The 19,421-nt window shown below is 49.4% G+C and overlaps 9 protein-coding genes across 9 annotated transcripts; 6 read left to right on the plus strand and 3 right to left on the minus strand.

Annotated features, from left to right (window-relative positions):
• Positions 1-1,572: 1,572 nt before the first annotated feature.
• Positions 1,573-3,304, plus strand: CABS01_14628 (uncharacterized protein; the record flags this gene model as incomplete). The annotated part of the gene is made up of 3 exons (XM_060547966.1): positions 1,573-1,699; positions 1,759-2,174; positions 2,207-3,304. The coding sequence occupies 3 exons, from the start codon at positions 1,573-1,575 to the stop codon at positions 3,302-3,304; spliced, it is 1,641 nt and encodes a 546-aa protein (XP_060393083.1).
• A 695-nt stretch (positions 3,305-3,999) lies between these two features.
• On the plus strand, positions 4,000-5,158 carry CABS01_14629 (isoflavone reductase family protein; the record flags this gene model as incomplete). Its single annotated transcript, XM_060547967.1, has 4 exons — positions 4,000-4,092; positions 4,163-4,447; positions 4,537-4,866; positions 4,925-5,158. The coding sequence occupies 4 exons, from the start codon at positions 4,000-4,002 to the stop codon at positions 5,156-5,158; spliced, it is 942 nt and encodes a 313-aa protein (XP_060393084.1).
• Positions 5,159-5,499: 341 nt separating this feature from the next.
• Positions 5,500-6,234, minus strand: CABS01_14630 (glycosyl hydrolase family 11; the record flags this gene model as incomplete). Its single annotated transcript, XM_060547968.1, has 1 exon — positions 5,500-6,234. One exon carries the CDS (start codon positions 6,232-6,234, stop codon positions 5,500-5,502), a length of 735 nt encoding a protein of 244 aa, XP_060393085.1.
• A 2,291-nt stretch (positions 6,235-8,525) lies between these two features.
• Positions 8,526-9,437, plus strand: CABS01_14631 (uncharacterized protein; the record flags this gene model as incomplete). Its single annotated transcript, XM_060547969.1, has 1 exon — positions 8,526-9,437. The coding sequence occupies one exon, from the start codon at positions 8,526-8,528 to the stop codon at positions 9,435-9,437; it is 912 nt and encodes a 303-aa protein (XP_060393086.1).
• Positions 9,438-9,698: 261 nt separating this feature from the next.
• Positions 9,699-11,307, minus strand: CABS01_14632 (major facilitator superfamily transporter; the record flags this gene model as incomplete). Its single annotated transcript, XM_060547970.1, has 3 exons — positions 9,699-10,605; positions 10,663-11,046; positions 11,114-11,307. The coding sequence occupies 3 exons, from the start codon at positions 11,305-11,307 to the stop codon at positions 9,699-9,701; spliced, it is 1,485 nt and encodes a 494-aa protein (XP_060393087.1).
• Positions 11,308-12,164: 857 nt separating this feature from the next.
• On the plus strand, positions 12,165-13,832 carry CABS01_14633 (aldehyde dehydrogenase 3H1; the record flags this gene model as incomplete). Its single annotated transcript, XM_060547971.1, has 2 exons — positions 12,165-13,359; positions 13,423-13,832. 2 exons carry the CDS (start codon positions 12,165-12,167, stop codon positions 13,830-13,832), a joined length of 1,605 nt encoding a protein of 534 aa, XP_060393088.1.
• A 1,248-nt stretch (positions 13,833-15,080) lies between these two features.
• On the plus strand, positions 15,081-16,543 carry CABS01_14634 (uncharacterized protein; the record flags this gene model as incomplete). Its single annotated transcript, XM_060547972.1, has 3 exons — positions 15,081-16,073; positions 16,139-16,306; positions 16,397-16,543. 3 exons carry the CDS (start codon positions 15,081-15,083, stop codon positions 16,541-16,543), a joined length of 1,308 nt encoding a protein of 435 aa, XP_060393089.1.
• A 980-nt stretch (positions 16,544-17,523) lies between these two features.
• CABS01_14635 (uncharacterized protein) lies at positions 17,524-18,460 on the plus strand (the record flags this gene model as incomplete). The annotated part of the gene is made up of 3 exons (XM_060547973.1): positions 17,524-17,883; positions 17,961-18,286; positions 18,349-18,460. 3 exons carry the CDS (start codon positions 17,524-17,526, stop codon positions 18,458-18,460), a joined length of 798 nt encoding a protein of 265 aa, XP_060393090.1.
• A 140-nt stretch (positions 18,461-18,600) lies between these two features.
• Positions 18,601-18,936, minus strand: CABS01_14636 (uncharacterized protein; the record flags this gene model as incomplete). Its single annotated transcript, XM_060547974.1, has 3 exons — positions 18,601-18,698; positions 18,749-18,840; positions 18,905-18,936. The coding sequence occupies 3 exons, from the start codon at positions 18,934-18,936 to the stop codon at positions 18,601-18,603; spliced, it is 222 nt and encodes a 73-aa protein (XP_060393091.1).
• Positions 18,937-19,421: the final 485 nt, after the last annotated feature.

Consider the following 19,421-nt stretch of genomic DNA (forward strand, 5'->3'; position numbering starts at 1 on the left):
GCTTGTGTGCATGTGAATTTTTGATGTTGGAGCTGTCTACGCTAGGAAGAATTGGTGAGTACGTCGAGGAGCAATACTCGTATCGCGTATCTTAGCCTAAGGTGTATTCGATATTCCAAATGTTCGCCCTCGAAGCTTAAGTGACACCAAACTTTTCTCCACGTTCATCTCCCTGCTTTGCCTGACACAGCAAACCTCTTCTGCTTGGTACTCCTCATTACCCCATCTGGCAATGTGCTCAAGAAGGTTAAATAGCATTGGCCATTCACAGCTGGACCCCATACCCGCTTCGAGAGCACGCCATCCCGTGCCGTTCGGCCTTTGGGAGGGGCTTTTCCTTGCCAATATCAACGACCACCGCCCGACTCCGGGGTCGAACCGATGCCGGGCGGCCACGGAGCGGGGTCGGTCTCTTCTTTTCGGAGGTGCTGTTGCGAGACTCAGGTAATTGCCAGTTTCGGCTATCCCCGGGAGCCGGTAAAGCTCAGCTATGCCGGCAAGTTCAAGACTCGGCCCCGCCAGAGAATCTTGGCAACTCTATTCAATCTCTGTAAAAGAGAACAGCGTCACAATTACCCCGAGGACTAACAAATCCAACAAAGCGTACTGTCTATTGGACTGTCATGCGGTAGACCACTCAAAGCTCTTTCAGGGACAGAAACTCTACCACCGAGCTCACTACGTCAATTCCATCGCTCAGTGCTTCCGAGATGCACCGTATCCCTGTGTCTTGAATGGAAGCGTACTGAGACGATGCAGACGCTGTGCCATCGTTCCCTCTCCAGACTCCAGAGTCCAGCCAAGTTCCAACAAGTGTCAAGAGGCTTGCTCGGGGGATTCTCCGGACTTACCATGGCAATACGGGACAGCCCACTTAAACCGGCTACCTATTGGTTGACATTGCAACAGTCTTCTTTCCATCACGTTTTCGGATAGCCGACGATAAGAATTCCGTGCCGAGGCGCCGCAACCTGACGCATTGTTTGCAGCGTTAACCAATGCGGTGGAGCAGGTTCCAGTTCGGTTACAGTACGGGTCCGGCGTCGGAGCACTCGTCCAGGTCGGCCATCCGACAAGTTGATTGAAATGTGCGTGAGCCTGGTTCACCTGTTAATCCAAAATTCTCAATTCAAAGTAACCAGGCTGATTTCGATGGTATCATGGCGGAACAGTCAATTCATCAAAGAAAACTGGAAACATTACTGCCTTAGAAGGTGAATCGTATGTTTAACTGCGAGTACTGTGGTTTTCGGACACTTACCGTCATGCCGGTATACCTGACTCAACACCTGCGGATACGGAGGATCCTAGACGCCTTAGAAGTGCTCTCAAATACCAGCATCGCCCATCCGAGAGGTGCAACAGTCCCGATGTCCGGAGCTAGGCTTCGGGTGTTGCCGAGTCGGCCCCATCTAGTGGAGGGTTAGTCACGGATATCGGCCGCCATATCAGTGGCCCATTTCCGTACGCCGCGGAAACAAGTTTTGCTCCTTGTCTTTGTCAAAATTTCCTGTACCATTCAATTAGACGAACTCTGGATAGTAATTTGCCTCTGGAAACAAATGGCCCACAATGGCAATCGACAACAGCATTCGCGAACAAGGAGACTCTTCCCAGAGAACCTCCTCAGATAGGCGCGATGACGACATTGAGGAGTATGCCGACATCATCCCTGCGAGGTCCAAAACTGCCAAAGGAGGTTCGTCTTGGCCCAGCCAGTGGAGCTATCAACTCTAGTAACTCACCCTATTGTCGTAGATGATTCATCGCAACCAAGCTTGGCAAAGCTTCCATCAGGAGTCCTCAATTACCAAGACGATCCAGTGGCTCGTCATCAATCTAATGTGGAAGTGCCCTACGAGATATACAACCGGTTTTCAAAGCACCGCAAGCACATCACTGTTGCCGTCATTTCCTGGTGTGGTTTGTTGTCACCAATCTCTAGTACGGCGGTTCTGTCAGCACTCCCTGAAGTTGCAGCCGAGTACAAGACTAGCGGAGATATCATCAGTCTTAGCAATGCGTTGTATCTTGTCTTTATGGCCATTAGCCCCTGCTTTTGGGGGCCATTGAGCCAAGTGTACGGCCGAAAATGGGCAAGTAGTTTCTCTACAGACACCACTTCTCATTCCGCGACGAGTTCATTGTCAACTAGCCGTCGCCTGTTCATCAAGGTAGAGGATGTATGGCTGACAAATTGATCTAGACGTGTATGGTGACAGCTTCATTGTTTTTGGGGTGCTCGATCGGCACAGCACTCAGCCCCAACGTCCCGGCTTTCTTCGTGTTTCGCATCCTGACCGCTTTTGCTGGAACATCGTTCCTCGTCACCGGTCCTGCAGTGATTGGCGATTTGTATCATCCTACAGAACGCGCGACTGCGATGGGTTGGTTCTTATCCGGCACACTCATTGGACCGACGATTGGCCCAGTCCTCGGAGGTATTATTGTGACCTACACATCTTGGCGCGCCATCTTCTGGCTTCAAACCGCGCTCGCAGGTGTCGGCGTTGGAGGTGCCATATTGTTCATGCCAGAGACGCTGCAAGAACTGAAAAAGGCAGGCCTCGAAGGGCTTGCATTCAGTAAAAAGGTCAGGGTGCTATGGGGCATGACGAACCCGGTCAGAGTTGTTCGACTATTCAAGTTTCCGAACCTCATCCTGGTGGCAATCGCCAGTGGCTCGCTCGTATGGAACATGTACGGCATGCTGACCCCGATCCGATACGTTCTCAACCCTCGTTTCTCTTTGACGTCGCCGGCACAATCGGGCCTATTCTACTTGGCTCCGGGCTGCGGCTATCTTGCCGGTACCCTCGTAGGTGGCCGCTATGCCGATTATACAGTTCGGCGCTGGATAGCCGAGCGACACGGACGACGCATTTCCGAAGACCGGCTGCGCTCTTGTCTTCCCTTCTTGGGGGCCGTTTTGCCGGGATGTATGCTCATTTACGGATGGACAGTCCAGCAGCGCGTTGGTGGCATTGCTGTACCTGTCGTTTTCATGTTCCTCGGAGGTGTATCACAGCTGTTCTGTTTCCCCAGTCTGAACACATACTGCTTGGATGTGATACAGGGACGCAGCGCGGAGGTGATTGCGGGTAACTTTATGGTAAGATACCTCTTTGGTGCCGCTGGCTCGGCTGTTGTACTTCCAGCAATCAAGGTAATTGGAGTTGGATGGTTCAGCACCATTTCTGCCGGCTTCTTGGTGGTCGGAGCTCTCAGTGTTTGGGCTGTCGCACTCTGGGGTAGAAGTTGGCGCCATCGTATTGATGAGAAGGCGAGACCATCTATACCATGACCTTCAAGGAAGTAAAATATCCTACTCTTCTTTCACTCGATCTTTCACTGGAGACAAGTAGGATGGGTACGAGAAGGAGACCTTATTCAATTAATGACGGATGTGACTAAAGTTCACGAACGGCGGGATATCCGCATCTTGTGTTTCAAAGTGGGAAGACATCTATTAATGCAATGCAAAGATCATACGATAGGTACTTCGACACGTCGGCGTGGGGAAGGCTACGGCGAGGAGTGCTGATCGGATCATTGAATAGAAGTGAGATTGAATCGTGAAAGACCTCCACGACGTTCGCAGATGACATGAGACATCGAAACATGGGCTCCATAGCCGGGAACCCTTATTCTTAATCCACTACCCTTGGTGCTAATTGGATGACTGGGAATCTGTATTCCGTTCGGGTTGTTAGTCGCTACCCGACGCGGCCCCCGATAAGCATTCGACCGATTTTCGGCCGAATCCCACGATTCCAAAACTTGAGACGAGCTACCATTTCAATACTTCGGTCTATAACTACGCCTGGATGGAGCCTACCAAGATCATTATGTCTCCGAGTAGTACAGTCTCAGTGGACTCACATGGTGTCTATTTAACCATACCTGCCGCATATCCATCGGCGTAACCGTCTACTTAAAACAGTAACATTCAAGATCTTTGCCACGTACCTGAGCGAAGGAGAACATTCAGAAGATATGATGGCGAACAGAATCAAAGTCGCCATAGCCGGCGCTACTGGGAACACAGGCTCTTCCATTGTGAATGCGCTGCTGAAGAGTCCCGAACTCTTCGTAAGTTGGATTTTGTCGGATCGAATCTCTGCACTCGGAACTTGGGTGCATCTAACTCACTTGGCGACAGGAAGTTACAGCTCTAGCGAGACCCTCCTCGATAAAGAAGCCCGAGCTCGTTGAGTTTGCAAAGCGAGGCGTCCACGTTAAGGCGATTGAGCTAGATGGGCCAACAGAGGCAATTTCCAGAGTCCTCACTAACATGGACGTCGTCATCTCATGCTTGACCTTGTTCACATTTCAGGAAGAGATGAATCTTATCGAAGCATCGAGCAAGGTTAACGTGGGTCGATACATTCCAAGCTTTTGGGGCCCGGTCTGCGCACCCCGAGGCGTCATGATGCTCAGGGATAAGGTGAGACTCCAATGAAATGACGTGCCTCATGTGAAGTGTTTTCAAGATCGATGTTGAGACTATTGCTAATTCGAACATCGGCATGGCAGAAACAGGAGTTCGTTGACCGTATCTGGGACCTCCATCTTCCTTACACCATCATCGACGTTGGATGGTGGTATCAGCTGACATTGCCTGCCCTACCTTCAGGCAGATTTCGCCCAATGGTAGAAGAATACTGCACCACGCGTGTGATCGGGGACGGCAATATCCCTTGGGCACTTACTAACAATCGTGACATTGGAAATTTTGTCAGCCGAATCATCGCCGATCCGAGGACCTTGAACAAGATGGTTTTTGCATATGGAGAGGTCAAGACACAGAATGAGGCCTTCGACATTCTTGAGAAGGTGTCGGGAGAAACTGTGACACGAGAATTCGTACGCTCACTGAACCCTCGTCCTTTTCTGGAAAATAAGGCACTAACAGATGGCTTAGATGACTAAGGAAGAGCTGCAAGGCATTATCTCCCAGGGTCGCACAGGTCAGGACATTATGACAATCAACCCCGAGATTGGTATGGGAGAGTATCGGAATCTGCTTGGTATTCGAGACGAGAATACTCCTGAGTATGCACGCTATCTTGGATATCTTGATGCGAGGGAATTGTATCCAGATGTGAAGTGCATAAGCTTTGAAAACTATGTCAGAGGTATCTTGCAAACAGTTTGAAAGCCTGGAAAATTTCTAAGCCAACGGCGACTGGGCGTGTGGCTCTGAAACGAGGGCATCCAGTCTGGGGCGAACTGTCGAATTCAGACTGTCTACGACACATCGGCTCTAGTTAAGAGAATAGATTCCGTAAGAACTTGAGATTGATATTTCATTGCGAATATATATGTGGCAGAATGTATTTGATACTTGGTCATACTTTGACCCAAATAGAATAGGTACAATAGAAGGTGATAACCTGTGTTCTGAGGCTAGCAGGTCTCTTAAGTGCCTTCCGATGTTGAATGAAATGCAGATAAGTTGACCTCAAGATAAGGGCAAAACAAGGAGTCATGAAGTAACTAGTTGGTGACAGTTTGTTTTGCCGAGCCAGCGCCATTCCAGGTCTCGACAGCAATGACCTGGAAGTTAAGCGTACCCAAGTTCATACCGTAGCTCTTCCAAGCATTGAAGTGATTGGAAATAGACACCGTACCGCTTGTAAGACCGCTGTTGCGAACCGAGATGTATTGGTTGAAGGTCTGGGTGCCCTGAATTGATGGGGCGTTGGTGCGCACATTCTCCCAGATGGTATAAGAGCCACCATCACTGGTCACGGTGCCCTTCTTCGTCCCGGTCTGTGTGAATCCCGCAGAGTCCTCAATGACGTAGTACTCCACAAGCGGATTGGTGGTCCAGCCATAGACTGAAAGGGTCGCAAGACCCTTGGTAACTGCGAATGAACCAGAATGAGTGATGGGGGCGGTAGAACCTGGGTTCCAACCGACACCGACAACGAAATCGTCTGTGGTATCGAAGTTGAGACTGAAGCTGTTGCCCGAGGGCGTGAAGTTGACAGTGCCGCCAGTCTGGTAGTTTTGGACGTAGTTGGTGCGCTCCTCAAGAGTCATGCCTCGTCTTTCGAGGGACTCATTGCGGCGTGCGAGCATGAGGGGGTGATTGGGTCCCAGGAAGAAGTCGGAAGGGCCCCGTCGCTCAACATGAGGAGGCAGCAACTCAGCTGGCCCGATTGCCGGGGCAGCGAGGCAAGTAGAAATAGTTGAGAGGCTCAAGATCAGGGAGCGAATGGAAACCATCTTGAAAGTCAACGGCTGAAGTGAGCGAGGCGAAAATCAGTTGGTCCAACGCTGCCAAGAGTTCGGCAATCGACGCAGGTGAACATTGATCTTATACAATTATCTTGGCATCTCGAGACGTAATTAGATCAACCATCGAGACATAGCGTACCCAATTCTCCTGTGAGCTAGATTCTTGATGTCCATATTCTCATTTGGACGAAACATACCATCTTCCGAGGCGGGGGAATTTAGGCAAAACTAGATGAGCGGACACTTCGTGTGAATGAGGAGATGGATAAACGCAGAGGTGGTTCGAACCCTTCGGCCGGATCATTCTGACGAAGCAGGACGTTACTGCGTAGACTCATGCTACAGCAGGCGATGGCCCTTTAGAACGGCAATGGTGCAGGGGTTCCCCCGCGAGCTTTCAACCTGCAACCCCCTGATGCTCCCTGAGACTGTTGCATTCTGGCGGCATGTATTACAGAGAGTGTGGGGAAGCCCCCGGACTAAACCGCATAGTGTATATCTGCGGTACCGAAGGTGACCGGCTAATTTGGGACAGACGGCTCGGCATTGAGTTGATCAAGTATATGCAGCTGGATCGCAGTGCTTACCTTGTATTGCGCCTTCGGTACACCTACATGCTGCTCGGCATCGTACCCGATCTGCGTCGTATTCTTGAGTCTTTACCGGCATGCACGCCGTACTTGATGTGCCCCGAATTATACTATCCTTACTATGTTTGGAAATGACGGCTCCTAGTTCCGCGAAAGATGCGCACGGCAATTACCAAACCTCATGAAACTTTCCCTTAATAACAAAACCAAACTTGGGAGACAACGTTCAAGATAGGCCAACAGTGAGGTAGAGCTATGAGTTGTGAACCAGCAGGACTCCTCTCAATCTAGATCCAATCTTTTCGTATGGTAGGAGGACTGATCAGCCCAAACGCGGGTCAGCAAGGCATTAACGGATAAAGGAGTCCGCCTGGCACTCTTCTCCCCTCGATCGGCAAAGACGGCAGCGGCTCGGGTGATGTGCGAGTGTTCGGGCTCGATGGCCAAAGCTCCTACATGATTCTGGTGCACTGCAATTAAGCTGGAACTGACCAACGACGATGCGAAGTCGGGCCGTGTTCGAATGTCTGTTGTATCAATGAAGAGGACGGCAGAGAGGAATTTTCAGCTATTATTTAGGGAGGCATGAACGGTTGCCAATGGAGTGATACCATATTGCTGAATGTAAATGAAGCTTCGTCCCCTCCCAGCTGGTACCTCTTCAGTCTCTATGGGGCATCTGGTTGCACAAATTTAAGACCCTAGCTAAATGTTTTATCCGAAAAGAGCTTTTTTGATCTTTGTTATCCCAAATGCCCCAGTTGGTAGTCACTCGTGTCTTCCTCTAAATCCCCTAACTTCGCCGGCATCCTAGTAATTGCCTGCAGACTAACATCCTGTGAGTCTTCCAGCAAGCGGCTTTGCCAAAATTCAGAACTACTTGTTCCGTAAGAAATTGCCTGCCTTTTAGCTGAGCCTTTTCCAGCTAGCTATCCGTGCCGCGACAACATATGGAACTAACTCGTAGAACAAGGCAAATCAACGCATATCCTCTTGAGACTCTTCCCTTTACTCGCCCTTCTCGGCATCTTCGTGCTCAATTGCGACTATGCTTACTATCTGCAGTGATGCGAGGGTCTAAAAATCGTGATGAGATGTGCTGCTATGCGGAATGGAAGGTCACTAAAGCCTTGTGTTGCCTGTGACACATTTGCCAGGGTCAAGGGGAATTCTGACATAGTATCCTAAAGCTACCAGTGTCAGGGTCATTGGTTTCCTCGGAGGATTGCCGGCCAATGCGTCTCTCCAATGGATCGATCAATGACAAATAGGAATAGGCGGAAACTTTAGGAAAGCTGTCATATTGAAAGACTGAAAATGCCAAGATCCTACTTCTGGAATTCGTCGCTGCAATGATTGAATTTGGCACTTCATCTCAACTAACTAACTGCGGGATCCTAATCCCGGTGCGCGGCTTCCGCGCTTTCCGTGGCACTTTGTAGCATTCACCCTAGGATTCACACGATCGAAGCTTTGAAATTCTCTCTCGGCTTATGAATCGAGCTGGAAGGAAATCTATCAGATGTGGGTAATGATGTAATGAAGCACAAATCATTCTAGTAAACACGGAGAACATTCTTCTCGTAGAGAGAACTATAAAACGATGAACATTCTCCTCTCTAGCCAGTACACACGATATGGAAACATCAACAGCCACACGAATTACGATCATATCTCATCCGCTAGAACATGGCAACAAAAACGCTCGTCATCGGCGGTACCGGTTTGGTTGGAGGCCATGCTGCTTTGTATCTTCGATCCAAAGGAAGCGATGTTACTATTGCCGGACGAAAAAGGCCCAGCGATGTTCCCGCATTGTCCGAGCTTCCATTCATTCAAGGCAACTATTTGAACGGGGATTTCGGTAAAGAGATCCTCTCGAAATTTGAAGCAGTTGTCTTTGCGGCCGGCAGCGACGTTCGGCATGTGCCTGTTGGACAACATGCGGATGAGCACTATCTTTATGCCAACGGCCAGGCCATACCAGAGTTCGGAAACATCGCCAAACAAGCTGGAGTCAAGAAGTTTATTCATATCGGCAGCGCCTATCCGCATATCATACCGGAGGCAATCTCATTTAGCCCATACGTCCGATCCAGGAAGCTTGCTGCGGATGGACTTACGTCGCTAGCTGGGCCTGAGTTCCACGTTTGTAGTTTAGATGCGCCCTTCATCGTTGGGAATGTTCCGGGCATGATCGTACCCATGTTTCGGGCTTACATCGACTACGCCAGAGAGAATTTGCCCATTCCTCTTTTCGCTCCGCATGGAGGGCTGAACTTCATTTCCACGCAATCGCTGTCCGAAGCCATCGCGGGGGCTTTGGAGAACAGCCAAGCTATATCAGGGAAGGCCATCTTGGTTGGCGACCAGAACATGACCTATGCGGAGTACTTCCAGATGTTCTTCCAAGCGGTCGGCAATGGTCAACGGTTGGAGTCACTGGGTCAGGATCACCCGCTGCTACCTCGAGCCACCCTATTTGCAGGTGACAAGGTGGTCGAGTATCAACCTGACCCTGCGGAACTGGCATTATTGGGAGGATACCGCCGTGATGACATCCAAAACGCAATCGAAAATTTAGTCACTGAGTATCAGTAAGCTCACATCTAACTTGGTTCCAACAATGTTGCGGGGGGAATGAGATGTATTTTCGCCGACCAAGTAGAGTGTTCAATAGAATTACAACCAATACTCCTAGTTCCCTTGTCCGCTGTAGCCTTCTTTCTCTACCTAAATAGGAGGCCAAGATGTAGTAAAGCGAACCAGAGTCAGCAGCATGATTTTCCAAAGAACGTAAAATATTACAACTAGTAGCTCGCAGTCTCATACTGGCTTCGCTGGCGGATTCGTTTGCCAAATTTAAAGAATATCCAAGGGCCTGGAAGTAGTGCCAGTGAAACGAATCCTAGAAGGCTTGTTGCCCAGCCAATACCGAGTTTTTGGTACACTACGAGGTCTCAAATTCAGCACTATGGTCTTTTCCATCAAGGGAATAGTTTGAACAAGAAACTCACTTTGTAATGAGAAGAACGGGAACGCAGCAGCAAAGGTATACCTTGCTAAGCTGTTCGCGCTGGCCGCACTTGCTACATTAGAGCGATGATATGTGTCCCCGAGGTATTGGATTGAGCTAATGGTCAATGTGATATTGCCCCAGCCAAAGATGACAATTGCGATGATTGGGACCGCAGCATTGACGTCTGGCCTAGCTGTCCAGCCGAACCAGAAAAGACTAATGGGAAGACCCAAGCTTCCCAACATGGCTGGGTAGAGCCGCAGCTCAGGGGGGATTTCGCTTGGGGAAAATTGTCTTGCCTTGGGCTGATAGATATGATGGTCGCAGAGAACCATGGTGATACATCCAAGCACGCATCCGAAAGCGATCGCTAAGAACACAAGACCCGTCTGAGTGAGAGTATAGCCATGGATTTTGTCAAAGACATAGAAGAAAGCACCGAAGAACATGAACAGTGTTCCAAACATGCATGCGACATACAAGGAGAGAATGGCCACGATCGGTTCGGTGAAGAGCATATGCAGTGGTCGAAGCAGCCCAACGGTGAGAAATTGTCGCAGTTTCTGTAAGTTCGCAGTCGACCTTGGTTCGACGAGACCAAGTTGCTTTCGGCGACGACGCAATAGAACAGGGTGATAGGACTCTCCAGATAGAAACAGCCAGATCAAAGAGAAGACTGAGAAGAACACTAGAGTGTACTGCGTCCATCGCCAGCCTTTTCTGTCAACAAGGAATGACCCCAAGACTGGACTAGATAAATCATCAGCGATATTTACTCAAGGCTCACACCTGTTCATTTTCTCTTACCCAAGGCCTGGTCCAAGAAATGGAGATAAAATGAAGATCGTTGACGGCAAGCCACGCTCAACAGGCAGATAGGTCTCATTCAGAACGCCCGAACCAATAGCCAAGACGGGCCCATAGAAGAACCCTGACAGAAATCTCATCATACATAGTCCAGAAAAACTATTGGTTAGGCCAGATCCTAATGCAAACAGCCCTCCAAAGACTACGGCAATGATGTGAACAGCTTGTCTGCCAGCTGTTTCCGACAACGGTCCGCCGAGTACAGGACCCAAGCCGAGGGCCAGAACGTATAGAGATAGCGGCAGGAATGCAGCCGTACTCGACACACCAAATTCTTCTACAAATTTTGATCGAGCTGGACTGACGATCGAGGTTCCTATTGAGCTATCAAAAGAATTAGCGACCCGGGTTGTGGGAGAGACGCCAGTTCGAGAAAGAAAAACCGGCTTACCAGGAAAATCCAACCATAGATATCATCGCCAACTGTAAATTCTTCTTCCATTTTGGCCAATTGTAGGGGTTAGACGAGTCATCTTCCCACTTCCATTCACTGGCTTCTTGCCCACTTTCTGGAGGTTTTGCTTCGCCAGAAGACTGGACGATGTTCATCGTTGTCGTGCTCTGGGATCCATCGTCAACTTGCATCTTTGACTCGGAGACAAATTGATACAGAGAGCCTCTTTGAAACTAGGTATAACTACGCTGGCCGTTTCCGTTGGTGAATTGTCAATTGAGGGTATCATCATTTCAAGTTCGTAAATAATACTAGTTCCCTAGCTTCGTTACTATCTACTTACTTGGATCGATAATATCTGTCGCTAAGTAAAATAAGCCCCAGTTGTATTTTGCCGTGAGCAAGAACCGAGTAGTGCAAATGAAATAAGGTTTATGCGGCCGTCCACAACATTCAGGGATCCGATGTAAGTATCGCCTGAGAGGCGTCTAACCCATGGCGTCTAATGCCTGTAGCTGAGCTGTCCCCTACGAAAGCTTGGCGCTCCTGTGTCGGCAGAGTGCCGGCTCACCAGCATCTGTCGACTCCGAGGCCTATCGGTACAGTAATTGACCTTCTTACTTGGGAGTGAGTGGATCTTAGGAAGATAGTCACGCCAGATAAAAGACATGAACTTACCTAGTACTTGGCACATACTACGGTATCAACGAGTCGAAGTTGAATCCTAGTGGAAGCTATGTCATCCTCTCATATTCCCAGATTAAACCAGAGATATGGTTTGTAATCAGATAGTTCGCTTAAAACATGAGATCTTTACTATGCTACTCGTTTGACTGTTGCATTTGTCAGCTGAAGGACGCGGATAGACTAACGGCTATTGTCGATGTCGAATGATTTTGAATATCAGCGCTCAAGTTTGTCCTAATGAAATCCCAAAACCTCCCAAAAGTAGACATTTTAATCATTAGATATCTAAGTCGTCTTGTAAATTTTACTTCTTTTGATACATTGTTACTTCAATCTCCAACATCTTCCGAATATCGGCGTCATGGCGCACAAGCAACCACGTGCATCTTCAGGCATCCCTTCGTTTGAATCAACCACGCTTGAAAATATCTCAGCCGCCGTGAAGGTGGTTCAAGCCACTTTCAAATCTAAGAAAACCAAAGATGTCGAGTTTCGTCTGACCCAGCTCCGAAAGCTATACTGGGGCTTGAAGGACAACATCGATCTACTTCGAGATTCTTTGAAGTGCGACTTGAACCGACCAGTTCATGATGCACACGTTTCAGATATCGATTGGAGCATCTCCGACTGCATGTTTGCGATTAAAAACCTGAAGACATGGGTCAAGGACGACAAAAATATTGACGTCGCTTTGCCGTTCTCTCTTCTTAGACCAAGGATCAGAAAGGAGCCCCTTGGCACGGTTCTCATCATCGGCACTTACAACTTTCCCGTGCAGCTCAATATCTGCCCCCTCATTGGCGCAATAGCTGCAGGTTGTACCGCAGTTGTAAAGCCCTCCGAAAATGCTCCAGCGACTGCCATGGTCCTCACTCGTATCATCGAGGGCTATCTGGATCCTGACTCGTACAGGATCGTCAATGGCGCTATTCCAGAGACGACTGCTCTGCTCAATGAGAAGTGGAACAAGATTCTCTACACAGGTGGAGTCAACGTGGCCAAGATCATCTCTAAGAAAGCTGCAGAAACACTTACTCCGGTTTGTCTGGAGCTCGGTGGCAAGAATCCGGCATTCGTGACGAGTCACGCAGATCTCCGTCTTGCTGCAAGGAGGCTTCTGTGGGGGAAGACGCTCAATGCCGGGCAAGTGTGTGTCTCGCACAACTACGTCCTAATTGAGAGAGCCCTGGTCAAACCTTTCATCAAGTTTCTCCAAGAATCCTATATCGACTTCTTCCCGAAAGGCGCGAGAGAAAGCCCCGATTTCTGCCGCATTATCAATACTCAACACTTCGATCGCATGAAGAGGATGCTAGACAGCTCGCGTGGTCAAGTTGTCTTAGGTGGAGAAACAGACCGTGATGATCTTTACATTGCTCCGACAGCAGTTCTCGTGGAGAGCGGGGATGATGTTATGGTTCAGGAGGAATCATTCGGGCCCATTTGGGCCATTTTACCCTATGACAACATCGACGATGCGATTGCGGTGGCGAATGCGACCGATTCTACTCCCCTTGCCCTCATGGCTTTTGGTAGCCAGGCTGAAAACGAGAAAGGTATGAGAACCGATAGTATAGACACCCCTCGTGATTGATGCTAATACTTGAGTTACAACAAAGTTCTTTCTGGTGTTACATCTGGCGGCGCAACTCTCAACGACGCCTTCATGCATGCCGCAGTTCACACTTTCCCCTTTGGGGGCGTGGGATACTCTGGTCACGGATCTTACCGCGGCAAAGCTTCCTTTGACTGCTTCACGCATCGTCGCACTGTCGCCGAGACCCCTGGTTGGGCTGACAAGATTTTCCGCGTTCGCTACATGCCATACCTGGAGTCAGAGCTGAGAATGTCCCAATGGCTGGGCGACGTGAAGCCTGATTTCGACCGCGATGGAAGGCAAATCTTTGGGCTCAAGTCTTTGGTGGAGTCTGTTCTTCGGGTCGGCAGTGACTCGGGAACCGGTGCGCTCTTCCGCTGGACTATCATTGGGGTTGGTAGTTGGTTGCTGTACGGCCGTTCATGGGTTTGAGGTACCTAATTTGGGAATGGATCATTGAGTCCCTTGGCTCTTGGCCGGCTAGTAGAAGTTGTACTTGAGAGACATTAACCTTTCGCATTCGCTTTGTGCCAACTTCGTCCTAGTATGTTCTGAAGGCCTCCGTTACGACAGGACATCTATTTGTCTTGTGATACCTTACACCAAATCGCAGGCTCACTACATTCAGGTTTACTATTGCGCAGGCCGAAATTTCTTTGCGTGATTCCTAGAAAAATCGCTCGGTCTTTTACCATATATAGGTTGTAATTCTAACTCATGTTGAGACCTGATTATTCCTTGAATTGGGCATATGGTCAAACAAACGTATGACTTGGGACGGCGTCATAGGAAATGAGGTGTACTCATCCATACGTGTAACTTTTGGCCGGTCACACCAGCTCAGTTGCAGCGTTGGTATCGTACCGAAATATATCTGCCGCGTGGCATTGCCGAAGACAGCTTATAAATCCAACAAACCTCTTCAGCATTGGCTGTTGTGAACACACAGAGGTACTTGGGAAATAGTCTGGACTCTAAGGACTCCAAGGACTCCCATGCGCCTACGGGATGTGGGCGGTCTGGAATAAGGTTGGCTGCCTACCTACCTGGCGACACAAGGATGGCGACACCGCTGATAACTGGATGTGTACAAGATAAGCAAGCGAGTGAGGCCAGATAAAGTTTGCTTAGACTGCATCATTAAACGGCTGGGCTAGCGGGCCGGGGCGCTTCAACCCCCCGGCCATCTGCAGCCGAGACTACGGCGTCCCGGGGTGACCTCCCTCTAACTTCTTCTTTCAGAAGTTCGGGGCTTATTTCGATACCGAGCGGCCTTCACGCCGTCCGCTGACGAATACATGCAACTTCGGCGATGACGGTGAGGCCTGGGCAAGAGCTGCACCCTCGTTGCGTAAGTCGGCATCCCTTTCCATTAGCTAAACCTGGAACATGACAATCGCACTGCTAAAGGGAGGGATTGGGCAATTACTCATTTCGCAACAGCCGTAACCCAGCCTTGGCCCTCACATCATCGCACGGCCATGTATCTTAAACGAGTGTAAAAAGATACGGGCTTGAAGACCGTCTATATTGGACTCGGGGCTATAAGAACTGTTTAAGCCTCTAACACCAAACATGTGCGTGCATGACCTTAGTCCTTTAAGTCGAGTCTTTCTTAGTATCTTACATCAATTTACCTATATCGACACATACTGGTCCTCCTCTCCTATCTACGACACTATGGGATCTTTACCACTTAACCCTGATGTCCTCGTCGTCGGCGCAGGTCCTGTGGGGCTTTTTGCTGCCTTACGTCTGGCCAAAGCAGGTGTTAGCGTCACCATACTCGAGAAAGACAGCGGTCTCTCCCAGCTTCCTCGGGCTTGTATGTTTTACCCTCAACCTCAGTTCGCTTTGGCAGAAGCCGGCATTTGGGATGCCATCATCAAGGGCGGCGGGTTTCGAAGTACTGGCCTTGACATCCGTCTGCCTCCCACTTCTAATGAGGAAGGCGGAAAGAAACCTGGAAAGGTTGTTGGATCATTCCCGAAAGACCCGAAGCATGACCCAAGTGGCCCGCCAGTCAGACCCCCAGCAATCAGCATGCTTAACATGGCGCAACCTGAGCTCACCAAAGTCTTGATGGAAAAGGCGACTGAGACAGGACGTGTCCAAGTCCTCTTCAATAAAGAGCTGGTTTCGATCCTCAACGACGGCTCCAACGGATCCGAAACCGTTACGATAGCAGTCAAAGATCTCAATACCGGGCAAATCGAGGAGCATTTTGCTTCATTTCTTGTGGGTTCAGATGGAGGCAGATCCAAAACTAGGTCCCTACTTGGCATCTCCTTTCCTGGACACACCTGGCCTGAGAAGCTCATTGCGACAGATGTCTGGTTGAAAAACACTGCAGATAGCCCCGTCACGACAACCCTTTTGATGGAGCCGGTGCATTACACCATCATCACCCCTCTTACACCTCCCGTGAAAGGCGAGGTGACGAAGTGGAGACTCACTTTCGCGGTTGATCCCGAAGAGCTCAAGACCAAGACCGAGAAAGACCTTCTCTCAGAAGAATACATTTCACGCCATTACGAGCGCGCTTGGGCCGGACCACGACCCTTGACATACAAGATCGATAGAGCAGCGACGTACACCATTCATCAACGCCTGGCCTCTAACCTGAGGCGAGGGAGGTGTCTCTTAGCTGGCGACGCCGCACACGTGAACAATGTAGGAGATGATGAGGCATGACAAACATTCGAGCAGGTCTAGTAGAGCTAATTTTGATGATATAGGTTATTGGTGGATTGGGTCTGAGCAACTGTCTAATGGAATCCGTTGCTCTCAGCGACGCCCTTATCTTGATCCTCAAGGAGGGGAAACCTGTCGACCCGGTACTGACTATGTACTCGGATGAGCGACGTCAAGTCTTCCAATTCTTCATTGATCCTGTATCTTCCTGGGTAAGATCTCTGCATTGGCAGCATTATTCATAATTCACATTCCCCTCAGAGTCAAAAGAAGAAAGAGGTGCTGACAAGTCCCATGAACAGAGCAAGCTAAGAATTCAGGCAGGCGAGCAAGACGATTGGTTCTTCCGCTGTTTGAGTGATACTTCAAGCCCATCATTTGCACGATGGGTTGACATGATGGAAAATTTCTGGCCGACAAGAATAAGAGAGATGGCCAAAGCAGTCTGATAGGTCTCAAGCTGCTTAGTTGTCGGCCGTTGCGACTCAAGCCATTCTTCTTGCACTCAGTCTGTATCCTGGTTTATCGTGCATCGCATCGCATTAAGCCACAATCACGCGAAATTGCAACATCCAGCAGCACGTGTGTATGCTGCATATTGTACTGAAATTGCTCCAGATCTACTTGTGGAATGCCATCTGTGATAGTCGGACCTATTGCATCATCTTAGGAAGGAAGAGAAGTTTCGAATTTGGCTGGAATCATGTACTCCTGACACTTATCTTGGAGTGCTAATCCTTGATGAGTGAACGATTGATCTTGAAGGAGCTGTTTTAAGACGGTCTGGCGAAATGGCTGTTGAGGACCAACAATTCGACGATGTATCATCCAAATTACCCAATCGCACGGGGGCATGGAGCGAGTCTTGCTACCACTTGGTGTGCGTGGCTTTGCACTTGGATTTTTGAACTTCGGGCATGAATGGGGTGTGAGGTTCGTCGCCATCCGGGCGCGCCCCTGAGCGGATAGATCGAACTTCCGGCCTGTAGTCTTGACAAATGCGTGATCTTTCCCAAGCAATTTAAGTATCAAATTTAGTGGCATTCCGGCCAAGAGTCAGACAGTTGTCATTTTTTTACTCCTAAGTTCATTCTAGGCATAGTTTGCTATCGTAAGCGTGCCCGACCCGCGCGGGTAATGATCACGCACGCAGTACGGCTCAACGGCGCAGGCCCGCCCCGTAGTCCGGCCGGCCGCTGTGCCGCACTTCAGCGGCGACTCAATCGGGTCCGATTAGGCAGCTGGGCCTCATTCTGGAGGACAAGCAATAAAGAACCGAAAAACGTCGAAAGAAAGAACACGTATATCTATGCGGTGTTCTCGTGTTTCTTTTCACCCAGATTGATCATTCTCATCTCACATCTCATTCCATCACTTCTCTATACCTCATAGAAGACATTGTCAGCTACCTTATCACACCACTTTCACCATGTCTACGCCGGTCAAAAGCCAGCTTCATCTCGTGCTGTACCGAGGATTCCCAATTTCCAATTCCTATGTCTGGTCACCTTTCGTCACGAAGCTTGAAGCGCGCCTTCGATTCGCTAAGCTCCGGTTTCGCATCGACCAAGGTTCAATGAGCAAGTCACCCCGTGGTAAAATACCATACATTGAGATCGCCCAACTCAATCAAGATCAGCCGATCACTTTGAGTGACACCAGTCTCATCATCCAACGACTCATCGATGAAGATGTTTGTCCAGACCTCAACGAGCCACTTTCACCAATCGCCAGAGCCCAAGACGCTGCCATCCGCGCCCTTCTCGAGGACAAGCTAGCCTTCTACCAGGTAAGTACAGATGACTGTCTGAGCTATTCCCAATATACTCACAAATACTCACAAATACTTACTCACTTGTATAACAGAGCGCAGAGAGATGGCAAGACAACTACGAAACCATGCGATCAGGTGTAATGAATGCGATCCCGTGGCCAATACAGAATCTCATTGGTCTCCTTGCCTACCGTGGTGTCACTCGGACCCTCTACGGCCAAGGCACTGGCCGTTTCTCTAGTGAAGAGCTTGCAGAATTCCGGCGGGATGTTTGGGGACATGTTAATGCGCTCTTGAGTGAGACTCGGCTCACAGCTCCTGATCTTCAGACACCTTTCTGGGTGTTGGGCGGCAAAAGTCCTTCTGAGGCGGATGCAACCGTCTTTGGCTTCATTGCATCAGGTTTGGGATGTGCAGCGTAGGTCACCTTATCTAGTGCGGTTGCATACCCGGAGAAGAAGCTAATAATCTTGGTGACAGGGCACCAGATAGCAAAGGGATCATAAAGAGTTACCCTGTCTTGGTCGATTATGCGGAGCGAATCCATTACGTTTACTTCGAGGACTACGCTTTGTGGGAAGAAGATGCGTGAGGAATCTATAGTGGAACGAAGCTTTGGAGAGCAAGTATCACTCATGACAAAACCGGCATATCAATTGATTCGCTAAAGTAGTCAATTCTTCTGATGTGGATTAATTCATCAATAAGACAAAGGCTGTATCTTCAACTAGCTTAAACACTGCCGTCTCTGCAGAAGGTCGTAGTCGAAAATTGGTCCGCACAGCAATCGGTGTAGGCTTGACGATCAGCTGGCTCGCATTCATAGCCATCTATCACCTGTTAATTGAATGTACAAGGTTTTGGAATAGGCATAGCATACTCCACTTCTGAATATCCGGGCAGCAAGTAATTGATGCAGTCGTACTGCGATCGCACGAGCAAAGAATGGCTTGCGACACACCGATGAACGGGCTGTTGTTGAGTTTGAGGTTAGAAGAGCTCACATGGAAGGTACACACACGGACGCAACACTTACACGATAGCGAGGAGGAGTTGAGTGAACTGCATCTTGATCCCGAGGACTGTAGAGATAGCTTGAACGTGAATAGGTCAAGAATGACTTTGGCCCAGGAGGAAACGATCGTCGTACTTATATGAGTGAATGAGTCGGCTCCCGGGTTCCCTCACATGACAGGACCAGCTTCCCCAGAGCGAGCAGTTTCCATTCCAGGAGTTAAGGTTATGGCTAAACACATGCGGGGCATAACAAGGCGCTGTCCTTCCACTTCGGGAAGCGTCCGCCGGTAGAATAGATTGACGGGACCCACCCCGGACCGGAGCATGCCACACAAAGAGCCATGATCGATACGTCGCCTCCGAGTCTGGCAGGAATGAACAGTGATCCGATCACCAAAGACTATAAGACCACAGATAAGCACTCAAAAATCTGCCCCTGAGTTGACAGGTCAAGAAACAACGTGGATCGATAAGAGTCGAGGGTTCCCAATTCCGCACAGACGCAGTATTCCTCCCTGCCCCTATGCTTTGTTCAT

Source organism: Colletotrichum abscissum (genome assembly GCF_030869225.1).
Source record: "Colletotrichum abscissum strain IMI 504890 chromosome Unknown Scaffold_56.1, whole genome shotgun sequence".
Taxonomy (NCBI): domain Eukaryota; kingdom Fungi; phylum Ascomycota; class Sordariomycetes; order Glomerellales; family Glomerellaceae; genus Colletotrichum; species Colletotrichum abscissum.